General features: G+C 43.8%; 2 protein-coding genes across 6 annotated transcripts; one reads left to right on the top strand and one right to left on the bottom strand.

The window, feature by feature from the left end:
- Nucleotides 1-3,043: 3,043 nt before the first annotated feature.
- LOC119322758 (transcription factor TGAL9-like) lies at nt 3,044-12,650 on the top strand. 4 transcript variants are annotated; one of them, XM_037596263.1, is made up of 10 exons: nt 3,045-3,236; nt 3,325-3,423; nt 4,132-4,232; nt 5,043-5,212; nt 5,294-5,431; nt 5,701-5,778; nt 8,148-8,193; nt 8,479-8,777; nt 11,761-12,003; nt 12,108-12,650. In XM_037596263.1, exons 2-10 carry the CDS (start codon nt 3,374-3,376, stop codon nt 12,297-12,299), a joined length of 1,317 nt encoding a protein of 438 aa, XP_037452160.1. In that variant the 5' UTR covers nt 3,045-3,236; nt 3,325-3,373; the 3' UTR covers nt 12,300-12,650. The 4 variants fall into 4 exon arrangements, with proteins under 4 accessions (XP_037452159.1, XP_037452160.1, XP_037452158.1 ...); XM_037596262.1 differs by having other exon boundaries at nt 3,044-3,423; nt 4,135-4,232; XM_037596261.1 differs by having other exon boundaries at nt 3,045-3,423.
- A 37-nt stretch (nt 12,651-12,687) lies between these two features.
- LOC119322759 (protein ABHD18-like) lies at nt 12,688-16,257 on the bottom strand. Of its 2 annotated transcripts, none has more exons than XM_037596265.1 (6): nt 16,111-16,257; nt 14,908-15,356; nt 14,287-14,371; nt 14,032-14,201; nt 13,529-13,836; nt 12,688-13,130 (listed from the first exon to the last, which is right to left on the bottom strand). In XM_037596265.1, the coding sequence occupies exons 2-6, from the start codon at nt 15,281-15,283 to the stop codon at nt 12,975-12,977; spliced, it is 1,095 nt and encodes a 364-aa protein (XP_037452162.1). In that variant the 5' UTR covers nt 15,284-15,356; nt 16,111-16,257; the 3' UTR covers nt 12,688-12,974. The 2 variants fall into 2 exon arrangements, with proteins under 2 accessions (XP_037452162.1, XP_037452163.1); XM_037596266.1 differs by lacking the exon at nt 16,111-16,257 and adding an exon at nt 15,661-16,022.
- Between the last annotated feature and the right edge of the window lie 130 nt (nt 16,258-16,387).

Here is a 16,387-nt window from a genome sequence, read left to right as displayed (position 1 = left end):
TGTATGGTGAGCACGTCTATGCGAAAGTGGTGGTGGTGGTTGATGAAGAAGCAACCATCCCTAAGTAGCCGAAACACCTTAGGAGACCCAAGTCACTACTCAAACAACCTCAAATGCTATGGGGAACAAAATGGGTTAGGTTGCGGAAGTCGGTGGTGGCTATGCGGATGATATGGTGGAGGGCCTAGGCAAACTTGCCAAATTTTCAAAAATTTGATGGAGTCAAATGATGTTGGTGGTATTTTTGTGGGAAGGGGGATGTCAAGAGCTTCAAAACGAGCTAAAGAACGTCAAAATCGGACTCCGGATGAATTAGTTATGGGCAAAACAGTGAAACGGGAAAATCTGAAAAGACAGGGGCCGGACATCCGGGGCTCGGGCCGGATTTCCGGGACCTGATGTCCAGAACCGCGCGAAAATGCGCTCCAGGAGCCGGATGTCCGGGCTATTGGCCGGATTTCCGGGATGGACGGATGTCCGGGGCTTCGGCCGGATGTCCGGGCTTCAAATCCGAGGATGAACTCGAGGAACTCGATTTTGGGGCGGAAATTGATGATTTCGGGGGCAAAATTTGAGAGATTTTGTAGATGAAAGATGGGGAAACTTGGGGAGATGCTAGATCCACTTGAAACCAAGCAAATACATGGATCAAAATTAACAAAACATCATCAAACCAACAAATCACAAAAAAAAATTGGGGGCTATTTTTGGTGGGGATTTTCGGATTTAGGACGAAATCAACAAAATCAAGCTAGAAAAAGAGGGGTAGGGGCTCCAAAAACGTGATCAACGTGGCTCATGATACCAAGATGATGTAGGGCGGAACCCTAGGGGCCGATCTTTCACGTTTGGAGTGGATCCTACTGGGAAACACGAAGAACGCGCGGAATCACAAGGGAAAACACGGGGAGAAACGAGAGAATCACTCAACCGACAAGTAATTGATCACACAAGGGCTAGATCACCGAACACATGAGGTGGCACAAGATTCAAAATCAACAAAGGGAAGATACAAGAGTAACCGTTCTTCTCCGAGAGGAGGTCTTGAATCCACGAGGGGATCTTCCCGTAAAGGGGTCTTGAATCCAAGTGGATCTTCTCCGAAGAGGCCGCGGTCTCTCACGAGGAGGAGATCCGATGGATGAGCGAGGCTCTATCTCACAAATGAGCTAAATCAACGCTAACCCTAACTAGGAGGAGGTGGGGGAGTATATATAATGCTAGCCCACGAAGGGGTAAGTGAGAGGGGGATACATGGGCCCTTGGCCCGTTCTCTGCGCACAGGCAGGTGCCGGATGTCCGGGCTGGGGCCGGATGTCCGGGGCTTCGCGACGGGCCGGATGTCCCGGCTGGCAGGCCGGATGTCCGGGCTGGCCTGGGTGCCCTGCGGTTGCTCTCTGGACAGGCGGTGTCCGGATGTCCGAGCTGGGGGCCGGATGTCCGGCGGCTCGGGAAGAGCCGGATGTCCGGGTCTCTGGCCGGATGTCCGAGCTGACGGGGTTCAGCTTCTGGACGCGTTCTGTGATGGGCGCAGGATGTCCGGGCTGTGGCCGGATGTCCGGGCTTGCGGGAAGGGCCGGATGTCCGGGCTGGGGCCAGATGTCCGGGGCCTGTAGCAGCTGGCTCTTCTTCCTTCTCCTCTTCCATGCTTGGCCTTTGTCCTTTGATTCTCCATGGTCATCTCAGTTGTACCTGAGTATAGGCAAGGTCCATGCATGAGGTAGTAGCCATGTCTCACACGTGCAAAGTGATGGTTCGAAGAGTGAATTCACCTTGTGTCCAATGGCGCATAGTCGAGGTCTCATCTTATGTATCCTTGGGGCTTGGAGAGTAGTCGGAGTGTACATGGGGGTGAAAGTGGGATGCTCCGCATCAGGTTTGGTGATACTTTATTGAGGTGGAGCTGCAAAGGGATGGTGACACAATTCCTGACTGTGGAGGGGCTGTCATCCGACCTCAGTCGGATCGTGATACTTTGACATCCCAATGCCCGAGATGACAAAATCATGGCTGGTTTTATGCCCCGGACCTCCTGACGGGGGCTGATGCAGTCGGCATTCCTCCTTTCAAGAGTTCGCTTCCGTAGGAGCTGAAGTCCTGGAGCTGGAGACAAACCTGGTCAAGAAAACTGGACTCCTTGTGCAAGAGATCTACCGACTCCCAGACTCCAGCCTCGGAGGGATGCAGATTCTGAAGACCTGGCTAGAGAGGAAAATCCAGGTCTTCAGGATCTGCTAGATACGCTCACTATAAGGCCGCCATACGTACCCCGTCTACTCATCACTAACCATGTTGCAAAGGCTATCCCTTGTCAGAAGTTGTTTCTATAACAACAACAATTACTAATAATTTCAAAATTTAAACGGTGCATTGACAAAAATACATCGCAATGCCTTACGGTGAACTAGTTAAATTGCTTCTAGTTAGAGAAGTTCGACGTTTTATAAGTTATCCATGTAGTCCTCAACTTTTTCCATTAAACCCTTGATCAATCACACATCACTTGTTATATAGAGATATATAAATATGCTGATAGAGAAAACAAAATAGTCCTTTCATTACATATTTTCCTTTTATTATGGAAGTGAACATTTTACTACCAGCCGAAGAAAAGAAGAGAACATGTTATTGACCTATGTACTAAGAATATGCACACAAACTCAATTAGTACATCTCCATAGCCCAAATATTTATGGTCGGTCCCATCCTATTGCTGATGCACAGAACCTAATTATGCTCCAAAACTCAACTAATCCCAACCTAAATCCTGACAAAATAATAAGTCGAATAAAACGGGTGGATGCATGCAGTTTAGTTTCTTCGTCACTTCCGTAAAAAAACCAATCACCATTTAAATAGTAATCCACTAGTACTCATCTATGAATTCCAAACATTTGACATAGCAAGTGCATAAAAAACAAGTCGTCCTTGCTACCGACTCGGCTCGATCTAATCACACATCGTATTCTTCCCTTTTTATAAAAGTCTAATTATTGTCTACCTTTTTCCAAGGTTTGCAACCACTCCCTTATATTTCTTGTACACGCACTCCACCTCAGGCTATACAAGTCATCTTCTATCCTTTGCCAGCTTCCGGTCAGAAGAAGCTAACGAATCCAGCCATAGCTAGGAACAAGGGGGAAAGTTACGGAAAAAGGATCGGATTGCGGCAGTGTGCGATTATCGGTGATTATCCTGATCTGCTGGATTAATCCGACTTCAGATGTGAAGAACAGGTGCTGGAGCTGCTTCTTGAGCTGATTGAGAAGATATATCAAGCTTATAGAGTTGATTGATACTGGGAGGTGTTTGCATGGGGGATAGGCCATGGCAACAGCCGCATGAGCAGGCTTCTTGTTCAGCCCACGCCGAGATGATCCAAGCTTCTACCGCTGCTACCTCGTCCATCCATGGAAGCATCATGTAAACCCTAACACCATGGAAATGTTCTTGTTTTCTTCGTGACAAGTAATTAGAGCTCTTTTCTTGATGTTTTTCACCTTGATAATATTTTCTTTTCTGTTTTTTCTTAAGCTTTTGGAGTTATTCTCGTGTATTAGTTATGATGCATAAGTTGGTCTTTCACAAACAAGTAAATAACTTATCTGAAGGCTTAAGCATGAAGTTAGCATCTTAGTTTGAAGATGATGTTTCAGAGTCTCTGCACGTGTATATATTGACTTATTTTGATGTTGTTTGGTCCAAATGTAAAGAAGGCGATGGTGCAGCTAATTAGCCCGACTTGCTACCATAATAAACTTTCATCCTCTCTCTCTCTCTCTCTCTCTCTCTCTCTCTCTCTCTCAAGAATTTAAGCATTTCTCTCCAGTTTTCATATTGCCTTTTAAGTTCTAAGAATTACATTCTCGAAAAAAAAAAGTTCTAAGAATTGCGTTGAAAGTATCATTTCTTGTTCATCTTGTAAGAGAACACTTCTCATGGATATGTTCAATAAGAATCTCAAAGTTTAATTTATTCAAGCATTTCCTCTTTTGTTTTATCTTCTTCCTTGAAGTGATGATTCTCTCATTGGGACCTTAAAAAACAGATATGCGAGCCACAATTAATTAGCAATGATAGCCATGATAATCTTTTCGTAATATTCCGCTGTATTAATTTGTGCAAGTGCAGCAGAAAGGACCCTGGCGGATACGAGGACTTGGCAGAACTTGATCAAGCCCTCTTCCTCTACATCAACAGCCAGGACCAACAATCAGTTCAAGAACAACCACGTAAGACATGCTTAATCGATTATTTCTCTGATATAACTTACGAATATTTAATAGGCAGACATACTGAATTAAGGTAGCCTGAATATGTAGCTTTGAGGCACACCAAGCACATATAGCATACCAAATCAAGAATTTTTCCAACAAAGGGTATTAAGATGATACTACCTCTCTACACAAATAAAAGATGTTTTTACAGTTTAATTTAAACTGCCCTACATTTGTTTACAAAGAGAGTATATTATTTACATCCCGCCCTGCAACGGCACAATATAAGAATTAGTCGAGACACTAAGGGTGCACATATAGCTTTGAGGGAGGGGTAGATTGATGCAATACATTTTTTCTGCTATATATAAGTATATACTTTTCCGAACAATAAGTTGCACACATGGAAAAACATGCCATCTACCACGATTTGACATGCTTGGTTGAGTTTTTGCATAGGCTGCACAACAGTGTTGATGAATGCTTATGGTCTTTTTCCTTGTTTTCGCCCAAAAGCTTCTATTTTCTGTAATGAAAACAATTTTTGCCCCAAAAAGATGTTCTCTTTTGTTGGAGAGAAGGACGTGTAACAAACACCTGCTGGCATGCTGTCAAAAAAAAAAAAACTGCTGGTATGTGTGTTCTTGCACAAGATGACCATCTTTCTTTGTTGCCCGAACAGAGACATTTCCACCCTTTCTATTTCTCCTCCTCAACATAAGTGTGAAACCATATATTCCATTTGGAAATTTACCATCGCCGCCGCGTGCACCGTGTTATATTCTGAAATGGTCGCGTTAGACTTCTCTTCACGTGTGCATGCAGAAACTCTCAACATCTTCCCTTCTCGGCCGATGCACGTCGTCGCCGAGCCTTCCCCGAAGGCCGCCACCTCGACGTCGAACATCATCGCCGCGAGTTCTAATTTAAAGCCGCAACGTCCGCCGTCCAAGCAGTCCGCCATGACGGCACCGGGCGGCAAGGCAGCCGTCAAGGTTAGCTCCCTAACAATTCTACACATGCACACTTCTCGGGACATCTCTGTGTCGTGAGTTGTGATGTCGCTACCATTTCAGAGGGAAGGAAGCGGAAGCGGCGGCGCCGGCACGCCGTCGACGTCAGAGCACGAGGGCCCCAGGACGCCGGACGCCAAGACACTGAGGAGGCTCGCGCAGAACAGGGAGGCCGCGAGGAAGAGCAGGCTTAGGAAGAAGGTATGTATGGTTGGTTAACCTGGTTAACCACTGCAATAACCTGACAAGTCCCAAGTTAAAACACGTAGTGGTTTGGCAGTCCGCATTGTTTGGTGTGTAGAATTGGGGTCGACGTTGAAGTTAACCTGCTACTACCACCTAAAAGTTGTGCGTACTGTCAAGCTCGCTAGGGCCCCAAAGGTTTCCACATTTCTGCATGACAAGTACGCTTCTTGTAGACTTGTGATTGGATATGATTGGTTTTCTGTTTGTCTTTTGCGCATGTGTAGGCTTACATTCAAAATTTGGAGACGAGTAGGGTCAGGCTGTCACATATGGAGCAGGAGATGCAAAGATGCAGCGCTCAGGTATGCACATTCTCTATTCCCGGGGGGAAATCGAAAAGGGAAAGGTACAAAGATAATAAATAGATCGTGATATGAATCACTATATGAAAAAAAATTGACCTGAAACCGTAGAACAATTGTTCTACAGTATTATATTAGAAAATAAAAAGTTAAATTACAGAGGTCCAGTACATGTAAAATCAACCAACACCCTCTATAGGGAAATTAAAATACATCATTTACAAGTGTAGTTCAACCCAATCTTTGATCTTGTCTGCTTTATCTGGTTTTGCCATGAGTTGCACTGTCCAAAGGCCCTCTTTCAAATACCGGTTCCATCCTTGATGATGTGGAGGTGCTGACCTAACAATATTGTTATTCCTGGCTGACCAAGAAGCCCAACATTGCCATGATGATGATGTCTAGGGCAATGTCCTTTGGCAATTTAGCACAGGCAATCTGAATCCATCAAAAGTTGAAATACCTCTGTTCTTGAAAGGGGTAATATGCTTCCATCAATGGAGATTGAGATTACAGTTCAAGAAGAGGTGGATTGATGTTTCCTTGGACCTTCAACACAGAGGGCACAATCGTAACTGTCAAGATACATGGTTTTGCGGCATAGCAAATTTCTGGTATTCACTCTATCATGTAGCAGCGGCCAGAAGAAGATTTCTAAAAACTATACCCCAAAACGTCCGACTTTCAACCTTTATATCAATTGCGTTGTCCATGGTGTTGGCCCAGCAGTATAATTTTTCCAAATTTTTTAAATTACAACAATATACAAGTTATAGGGAAATCTCGAGGTGGTTGTGTGCATGTGTTAGGGTCAAATTTCACCAAAGGTACAACTGAGGTTCCACAGAGAGTTGACCTTAGATTTCAGGTGGGGTTGGAGTGGGACGAAAGAATAACCATGAGAGGCGATGGTACTAAATATACTAGTTTGGCATATGAGTATAAGGAGGACACTGCACGAAGTTTGTAAGGACGATGGCTACTATATGGTTTTCAAATCTACGGATATGTACAATGGTGGATATAGCGGCAACAAATGGAGATCAAAGATAAGGTGGTGGCGGCACAAGCAACTCGACATCAACTCAATGATTGTGAACATTCTGAAAATACCTTGATTATTACTAAGACACACGCACGCCAGCTTAGGTACAAATAATATGTGTGGCCATGTCAGATGGGCTTAGGATCGTGGTTTCCGATGGGCAATAGATCAGCAATGCTTTCAGCACCTGACAGACGAAATGCTGGAGTGGGGCTTCACAATTGTTAATGATGGGCTAGGGCCTAGGAGCGCAGCTGCCACCTTGTCGATGGATTATCAACGACAATGGAGAACGGTAGACAATGGAGGGAAGATGCGGTTTTGGGGAGTTGGCTTTAGGCCCTGTTTGTTTGGGCTACAGCTTCAACATATTCAGATGTGGACTTGTTGTGCTGGCAAAGCTATTGTGCTGAGGAAGCTGCTCAAGCGAAGGTCAGTTGTTTGGCAACACAACTATGAAGCACACGGCTAATGAAAACGCATTATTTCAGGAGGAGGGGGCGAAGGGAGAGATATGTCGTGAATGTGGTGGCATTTATGACATAATTACAACCAAATGCCAAGGGCATGGGGATGGGAACAACTGTGGTTGTGAAGTACATCGGGACGTGCTTTGACCTGTTACACTGGAAATAACACGTATCACTTAATTTGTGATTCCATGGCTGTTCTAAAATAGATGTTTGTTTCCAATTTAGCTTCCTAGTCTAAAACTACCTCTCCCAAAGATGAAACAAACAAGGCCTTAGAAGCGTACGCAACAGTTGTGAAGCAAATATGTATAAGAGAGATGCTACACCTACAGACCCAACCTACAACAATAAATCTTCAAGCTGACATGACAAAGTTTGATTGGAAATAGGGGGGCGGGGGAGGGAGGGCAGTCTAGTGAAATTTGGGGGGAGGGCCGGAGGGGAGACTAGTGGGTGGGATCCGTAACCTACATCCGTAAGTTTAGGTTTGTATGCGCAAATAGCCATCACTATGGTGTGAAAGATCTATCCCGTACCTGAAAACTTGAAGACGTCCGAAGGGTGGCAAGAGTACATGAGGTTTAAGACGAAGTGTGTATCCAATCTAAAAGTATCAAAGCCAACTTCCAACCAGGTAAATGAAATTCTAGTATAACCACTAATAGTTCTAACATCTTAACTTAATATACACCAATACTAAAAGTACGGATTTAAACCCTGTAGTCATGCATCCAGTCTAAGATATTGGCTCGAGAATTAAGCTGGTATCTATAATTAAGTTATGTCCTAATTGCACCCTTTTTCTATCACCGCCTAACTATTTTTTTTCATACATCTTCTCTTTGACTAAGGGTGCAATCTTGGGTGGTGGAGCAGGCATTGGAGGACTAAGCCCAGGCATGCATGGAACTAAACCCTAAGCTGTTCGGTTCATATATATAGTACTCCCTCCGTTTCATAATATAAGAACGTTTTTGACACTACACTAGTATCAAAAACGTTGTTATATTATGGGATAGTGTCAAAAACGTTGTTATATTATGGGACGGAGGGAGTATATGCCGTCACACATAAATATATTTCCTTCCGCTCAATACTTCCAGGTTTTTCGTAACAATATGTGATCTCTCTCGTACGTGCATGGCAAACATAAATAATTCCATAAATAAAATGAATTAGCAGAGGCGGCATGGTTCGACGGGGAGTACGCGAGGTGGGTGGACGAGCACGACAGGATGATGCGGCACCTGCGGGCAGCGGTGGACGCGGAGGGGGTGGAGCACGACGCGGCGGCGACGGACGGCGAACAGCTGCTGCGGCAGCTCATCGACGCCGCGGCGGCGCACCACGTGGTGCTGGCGGAGCTCAAGTCCGCCGTGGCCAGGGCCGACGTGTTCCACCTCGTCTCCGGGATGTGGCTGCCCGCCGCCGAGCGCTGCTTCATCTGGATTGGCGGCTCCCGCCCCTCGGACCTCATCAAGGTACGTACATTTTTTTTTTTTTTGCATGGGAATTGAGAGTACAGCTGTAGTGCATGCATGACATATAAGCTGGCCGATCATGATTAAGAGACAGATTAGTTGAGGATATGCAAGTGTTATTAGCTTTTTTTGAAAATAAAGTACTTTTTTATGAAATAAAGGACTTTTTTATTGACTCAAAATATCGCATCAAGCAGATAGAAAGCATGATGAACAAGTGCTACTAGCTAGTATTATTATTTTGATGCTTAAGGTGAAGAGACCGGAGAAGGCATGCAGCTCTTCAAAAGATTAGGTAGAGAGAGACGTATATATGATGGATTAGCTAGCTATCGCCTATCACTAGCTAATCTTAAGTAGGTGAGAGGTCCCAGTTGATGGAACAGTCGGGCCTTCACAAGTCTTTGGGCTTTGGCTAAGGTTGATTAATCAGTAGAGACCGATCGACGCCTATGATTGCTATTTCTGTGCTGGAAGAAAGCGTACTTGGCCGCGAGAGTTGGTAAAGGAGGGAGGTTAGATATGGGAGGTCGACGTGTATTGGGTTGGCTAGCTTCTAGATGGAACGGGATATTAATGCAGCAACATACTCCCTTGATTTTTATTTACTCCCCATATTAGCTTTGGTCAAAGTCAAACTTTATAAACTTTGACAAAGTTTATAAACAAAAATATTAACATGTACAATTACAAATCAATACCATTAGATTCATTATTGAACGTACTTTCGCATCATATAGATTTGCTATCGTAAATATTTATATTCTTTCCTATAAACTTGATCAAACTTTACGAAGTTTGACTTCAGTCAACTTTAATATGCAGAGTAAATAGAAATGGAGGGAGTACTACACAGTACTCCATCCGTTAACGTAGTGCGTACAAATATTTTGAGAAATCAAACTTTTTAAGCATTGACCAAGCTTATAGAAAAAACTATTTATATCTAGTATCTACAATACTAAATATATAAAATATAAAACTACTCCCTCCGTCCCATACTTCATAATATTAAAGCTTTTTTACACTAGTGTAGTGTCTAAACGCTGTTATATTATGGGACGGAGGCAATGGATGAACCCACTTTGGAAAATTTATTTTTAAATGTCAAAAAATCTGAAAAAATCTCACGCATGCATCTTCACATTCTATGTGTACCCAGAAAATTTCACGGAAAAGCAACTTTTTTTTCTTTAGCCTGTGCAAAAAAGGCAAAAAAAGTGTCATGTAACGCTATTTAGAAGCACTAAATTTTGTCTTTTTGCAGAGGCAAAACCAAAAGGGATTTTTCTTACAAAACTTTGTGCCACACACACATATCGCGAAGATGTTTGCGTGGAATTTTCTTTTGAATTCTTTGGAATTTTAAAATGCATTTTTTTAAAAGTGGGTTCATATGCCCATGGGTTCAGCATGTCCACACTCGACGGAGAGAAGTGCATCTTATGATGAATCTAATGATGTGTGTTTGACATTCTAGATGTATATATTTTTTCCTATAAATTTAGTCAAAAATTATGAGGTTTGACTTTAGAAAAATACGCACTACATTATGAAGTAGAGGGAGTATCAAACGTAAACTATATTATTCATCTTTCCCCTATAGTTCAAACTGTCCAAACTAACTAAAGCATAAAAAAACATTTTGACATCAGAGCCTAGAGTCAAGCATTCAATACTCAACAAAAAAATATATTAAATAAAACCAGGCGCAGCCTATGTTGATCACATGTCTAAGACCTAGAGTATCCTATATGTGAGGGATCTCCATCAGTTCAGACTTTTCGATGAACTGCGAGCATGAATTCATACCTCGGATAAATTGCATGGGTGACAAACTCAAGATAATAGGAAGGAAAAATAACTTTGACACAAATGCAAATTTGGATCGTACTATTTAGACATACGTTTGTAGTTGAACTAATGATGCATATCAGACATCCAAGAGGTTGTGACAATGATTTCAGAGACTTCCCTAGACAGGTCCCAATTTGCTTGTAGGGTTCATGAGATTTGAGATAATTTTGTAGAATGAGATATCAAGATTAGAGGATTATTAGTCCGAAAAAACATTATTAGCATTACTTTCTCAATTAAGGTGTTATCATAGCTGCACCGTTGTTTGGCTTAGCAATTATCCCTCGCCGAGGCATGGCGGGGAATGTAATTCTCTCCGTAGTTAATGATATTTCCTTTTCCCTGCAAAAATAATAATATTCCCTCAACTTTTTGAACTTCACGCATATTAAGTTATTTTCAAGTTTAGTTGTTTGAAGTTTGACCAACTTTACAGAAAAAAAGTACCAACATTCACAATACCAAATCAATATCTTTAGAACCATCATGGAATATACTTTTATATTGCAGATATTTGGCATTGTGGATGTTAATATTTTTAATATATATAAATTTAGCCAAAAAATTGACTTAAGACAAACCTAATATGGAGTAGAAAGAAATAGAGGAGGGAGGGGGGTACTTCTCCAATTTTGGCACGTTAGTGTACAAAAAGTTGAACAGATCAATGCAGTTGTCGGTGAACCTTGTCGTAATATCTCTACTTCTATAAAATGCTCAATTGGTGATGATGGTGCGTCTGCCATCCGTCATTTCTGACCATTAGATCTGCATCTAACGGTTGGGAGGTAAGTTGTGGCATTTTTGCAACAATAGCCAACTTCTCTGCTCCCATTTGCAGAACACCCCTTATTATCTTATAAGCAACCACATCCCTCTCTCACCTCATCAAAACAGCCAGAGAAATATATTTTAAGTGAAAAGTAATATATTTTTAGTGATATATATGTATATGAAAACAAGAGTGTTTTCTTTCATGTTTGTGAACATTGTAACGCACGGGCATATTGCTAGTAATTTTATCAGACCAACACATCTACTGCCTCCGTTCCTAAATATTTAAACTGCGAAAACGTCATATATTTAGGAATGGAGGTCGTAGATTATAATGGGAAATAAAATGCAGGTTATGGCGCGGCATATGGAGCCACTGACGGAGCAACAGGCGGCGGGCATGTACGACGTGCAGCGATGGGCGCAGGAGCGCGAGGAGGCTCTGGACCGTGAGCTCCAGGCCACGTACCGCTCCCTCTCCGACACCGTCTCCTCCGACGCGCTCATCTCCCCCTACCCCGACACGGCCGCCTACATGGCCCACATGTCGCTCGCCATCTCCAACCTCTCCTCCCTCGAAGCCTTCGTCAGACAGGTGATGATTAGACCGCGCCTACACGAGTGATTTACGCGCGCTCAGTCAGTGCAGCTGATAACTGTTTCGTTTCGTTTGTTATGTGATGTGATGTGATGATGCAGGCAGACGCGTTGAGGCTGCAGACGCTGCACAGGCTGCCGCAGGTGCTGACGGCGCGGCAGGCGGCGCGGTGCTTCCTCGCCGTCGCCGACTACTCCCAGCGCCTCCGCGCGCTCAGCTCCCTCTGGCTGGCGCGGCCGCGGCAGGACCAGCCCAACCCGCCCGGCGCGGGTGCCCGGTTGTTCCATCCATAAAATCATGCCTACATCGTCACCTAGCCGGCTAGCTAGCTAGGCATATACTGCAACATACTCCCTCCATCCGAAAATACTTATCATCAAAATGGATGTATTTAGAACTAAAATACATTTAGATACATCTATTTCAATGACAAGTATTTCCGGACGGAGGGAGTACGTATTAGAAAAGACAATTAGGTTTTCACGTAGAGGTCATCAGATGATGGATGATCCATTTCTTGCTCCTTCGACAAGTGGTTGGTGGTTACTTCTGGTAATTGTGTATATACGTATATAAAGAGTAAGTGTTAACGTGCAGCTGACAATTCGGCAGTATAAAAATAAGAACTGACATTCATACTGTAATGTGTGTGCTTGCTATGCTAGACTGACTCTGCTTCTCAGCATTGTGAATCATCTTATTGCCAGTTAAAAAATCAACAAGTCACTGTATTTGTGTTACAAATGTGATCTACAGCCAATGGGCCAACATCTCCACTAATTTTGATACTCACTGCCCCTCATTCTCCCACTTGTTTAATCCAAACTCTTAATTAAGTTACAACAACTAATGTGCCATATCACGGCTCTTCTTATAAAAGAAAATACAACAAGAGATGCAATCCGTCATGAGCTTGCAGAGTTCAATTGGTGTGTATCCCTGACCATGGGTACACAAGAATCGCCCTGTTATAATCTGTCAAGGGCATCCACGATGGCCTTGCGAAACGAGTCGTTGTGGAGTAAAAAAGAGGACACATGGCCTCCCGTCACCCACCGGACTTCTGAGCCCGGCCATGCCTTCTGGAGCTCCATCACCGAGTGTCTAGGAATATAACCGTCATCCTGAAACAAGAACATACATGGCTTTAGACTGGAACCAAGCTTCAATAGTACACATTCTGATATTAACTAAAGGTTTCACCCAACACTACAGAACACAGATTACAGAATCAAGCTAATGAACAGAGGTGTGGATGATCACTGAATGTATCAGCTCGGATAACCCTCATGCTACAACACAACTGATGCAGAAAACATATATATTATCACTTTTTAGGCGCTGTAAATAATGCAAGCTGATTGTGAGATGGTACTCTGTAAGAAATCTACCTAGCAGGTTGAAAGAAGATGACCCAGGTGGCGTTATATATATATATATATATATATATATATATATATATATATATATATATATATATATATATATATAATATGGTACAAAACAGGTGAGTGGCACTAACCGTCGCACCAACAAAAATGACAGCCTGTGGATTCTTTGGTAGGGGAAATCGAGTGACGTCCGTCAGAGACAGCACTGACCGTAATCTGTCTTTTACTTGCTCAATGGTGATTCCGGATGCCGCATCTTCGGTCAAAGAAGTTGCATCTTTAGCTAATGCTGCTGCATCTTCTCTCAGAGCTTCCCAAGCTGTGGCATGTCTGTAAAGTCCTTCACAGAAAGGTACCACAGCAGAATGTGGAGCAAGAAATGGTAGTGTGGCAATTGGCGTAGGATGCAAGGATCCAACCATTGCAGCATGTACACCGCCTGTTATTAACAAATAATGCTTATGAAAACAACTGGCAAAATATTTCATAAATAAGGAATTCCTATATGGTCTCAGAATAAAGTTCTTGAAATAAACACAATACTAATATTTTCATATGACATTTTTTCTAATGAAACTAAGACAAAATAATGGAGACAAGCAAGGACTCCTTTTTTAATGAGAGAAGTACATACCCATGCTGAGCCCACATATGCCCATCTTGCCATAACCAGCCTCAGCCTGCAACCAGTATAAGAGGCTGCGAGCTTCATCAATAGTGGCTTTTCCTAAGAGTAGCAAGTCACTCACACATTGAAGCTTGGCCCCATGCTGCATGCTAGGACGTCGTTGTCCATAATAGGGGCTGCATTTCATTTGAGATATCAGTTCTTGCCAGGAAGATTGAGAATCGACAAAAATGCAAGGTACCCCTATTGTACAAACCTCACCTCTCAAGAACCATGGTTGCAATATTGGCCTTCAAAAGAGGTCCACCAAGCCGGAGCCTTCTCTCAAATGAGTGATCACCGGTGCCTAAAATATTGAAGAAAGTCTTAACTCGATTCACTAAATGTGGGTCCCTGGTTAAAAGGGGGGAGAACTGGAGATCATCTCAGGTAATAAGAAAACAATCGTAGTGAGAACTTTCAAGAAAAACATAGCATCAACACAATCATGCTTGTTAGTGGAAAACACGTTACATTATGAAACCAGAAATTCTAAAACTCTCACCATTTTATTCAAATAGTAGATGGAAAGTTGAATTGCTGCATTTTAGAAGCCTACTGATTCTGGTCTGAAATGAGGCGACAAAGCTAAATGAATCAACACGCAAAGCTCTCACGTTTTCCGGATATTTTTTTTTACAAAGCTAAATGTCACCAAACTACATAGGCATAAAATACCATTGATCCGTTCAACCAGTAATATCTAAATGTCAAAGGCCTATAGGAATATATACACCGGTTTATAGATCCCGCCAAACATTAATTCAAAGATGAAGAAGATTTATCTAACTAGATGATAATGGCACACCATGATAGAGTAAGATCGAGTTACAAAGTTTGTACCTGCCAGATGGACCACGCAAGCCATCTTCTCTGGTGAGACATCCTTGGGTGTAAGAAAAGCGACTCTTGCATTGTGGCTCTCAGGAGGCAATGCATCAATGAGTCTCTCATCACATGTTGTCCGGAAAACACCCTCTCGAAGACAAGAGTTCTTTGTCTCCCAAACTGTTTTCCATTTAGGCTGCACAGCAGTTGGTGGCCAGTTCTGGCAAGGTGCTTCGGGGAAAAGCTGCTTCACCATCCTCTCTAACAAATCAAGTTTGGTACCTCCCCATCCCTTTGAGAAAAATGGTGTTCCTAATTTCGTGCGATGAAGGAGAGTTCCATATATATGGTCCAATACATAATGTACTAACCCAACATTCACTGATACCATATTCAAGAATGTCTGATTAAAGTTGATTACTCAGACTTTACCACAAATTACAACCACAAACACTGGCAAATGCCTGCACCAACAAAATTCAAAAAATTGTCCACGTCAGCATATTCCGAGAAGTACGACATAACAGGAACTTAACAATTAAAGCAGGAGAATGGTTTCCAGCATTAACTGAAAGCAAGAATAAAATGAAGCAAGACCACTAGTTTAAATTTTTGGATACAATGCATAGCCCACTAGAAACACAACTATGGAAGGAATCCCCCAGAGCAATGCAGCATCATGCCATTAGACATTGAGATTCAAGGACCACAACCACATTACACAAACCCAAATCAACTAAAAGCAGCATGTCCGCCAAAGGAACGGACCTAATCGAGGCAGATCTGTAAGATAATTACTCGAGGCCTTCGACAGGGCAGACACCTGACAACGCCCAATGCAGCCAAATCCAGGCGCGCTCTACGGCGTCACATCTAATAAGTATCCAAGCCAGGAATCCAGCTGGCTGTCAACGCCGCAATGCCCGAACCGACCAGGCAGACGCCGAGTCTCTTAAGAAGCACGACGGGCGGTTCGGACAGCGCACCTGCCTAATCCGTGGCGGACGGGAGCCAGCGACGACGGCGGCGGGACGCCAAGAGACCACGGGAGGGCCGCTCGTGCGCGGGAGGGATCGGCACAATCCGGACCGAGATCCACGGGAGGGGGAGAGAGAGAGAGAGAGGTGGAGGCCGCGAGAGAAGCGGTCGCGAGGAAGGGGGGCAGATGGAGGAGGAGGAGGAGGCGAGGCCCGCGCGCGGTGACGCGCCGTGAATTACCTCGTTGGATCCGCGGCGCCGCGGGGAAGGCGGCGCGGGGATCGCTGGCGTGGGGATTCTCGCCGGGTGTGGGTTGTGGGACGGAGGCCGGAGATTTGGAACGAGTTCTTTTTGGTTGCGTTGTCGGGCGCGCGCGAGCGGGGAGAAAGGTATCGTACACGGTGGGCGACGGCCGCGGGGACCCGCACGCGGTTTTGGATCAGGACATCGAGGCGGATAAGGTACGCGGAGCGGATGATGTGCGTATACAACACGAGTTCTTGTTTTTTTCTTTGAG

The sequence above is a fragment of the Triticum dicoccoides genome, chromosome 6B (assembly GCF_002162155.2).
Source record: "Triticum dicoccoides isolate Atlit2015 ecotype Zavitan chromosome 6B, WEW_v2.0, whole genome shotgun sequence".
Classification (NCBI taxonomy): domain Eukaryota; kingdom Viridiplantae; phylum Streptophyta; class Magnoliopsida; order Poales; family Poaceae; genus Triticum; species Triticum dicoccoides.
Note: the sequence above shows the minus strand (reverse complement) of the source record. Positions and strands in the feature narration are given on the sequence as shown.

Coding starts and splice junctions, on each gene's coding strand:
- LOC119322758 (XM_037596261.1), top strand. CDS start 3,314: ATGGGGGATAGGCCATGGCAACAGCCGCATGAGCAGGCTTCTTGTTCA. Junction 4,233..5,042: donor ATCAGTTCAAGAACAACCAC/GTAAGACATGCT, acceptor GTGTGCATGCAG/AAACTCTCAACATCTTCCCT. Junction 8,778..11,760: donor GCCCCTCGGACCTCATCAAG/GTACGTACATTT, acceptor AATAAAATGCAG/GTTATGGCGCGGCATATGGA.
- LOC119322759 (XM_037596265.1), bottom strand. CDS start 15,283: ATGGTATCAGTGAATGTTGGGTTAGTACATTATGTATTGGACCATATA. Junction 14,202..14,286: donor GCAACCATGGTTCTTGAGAG/GTGAGGTTTGTA, acceptor AATGAAATGCAG/CCCCTATTATGGACAACGAC. Junction 13,837..14,031: donor CATATGTGGGCTCAGCATGG/GTATGTACTTCT, acceptor TGTTAATAACAG/GCGGTGTACATGCTGCAATG.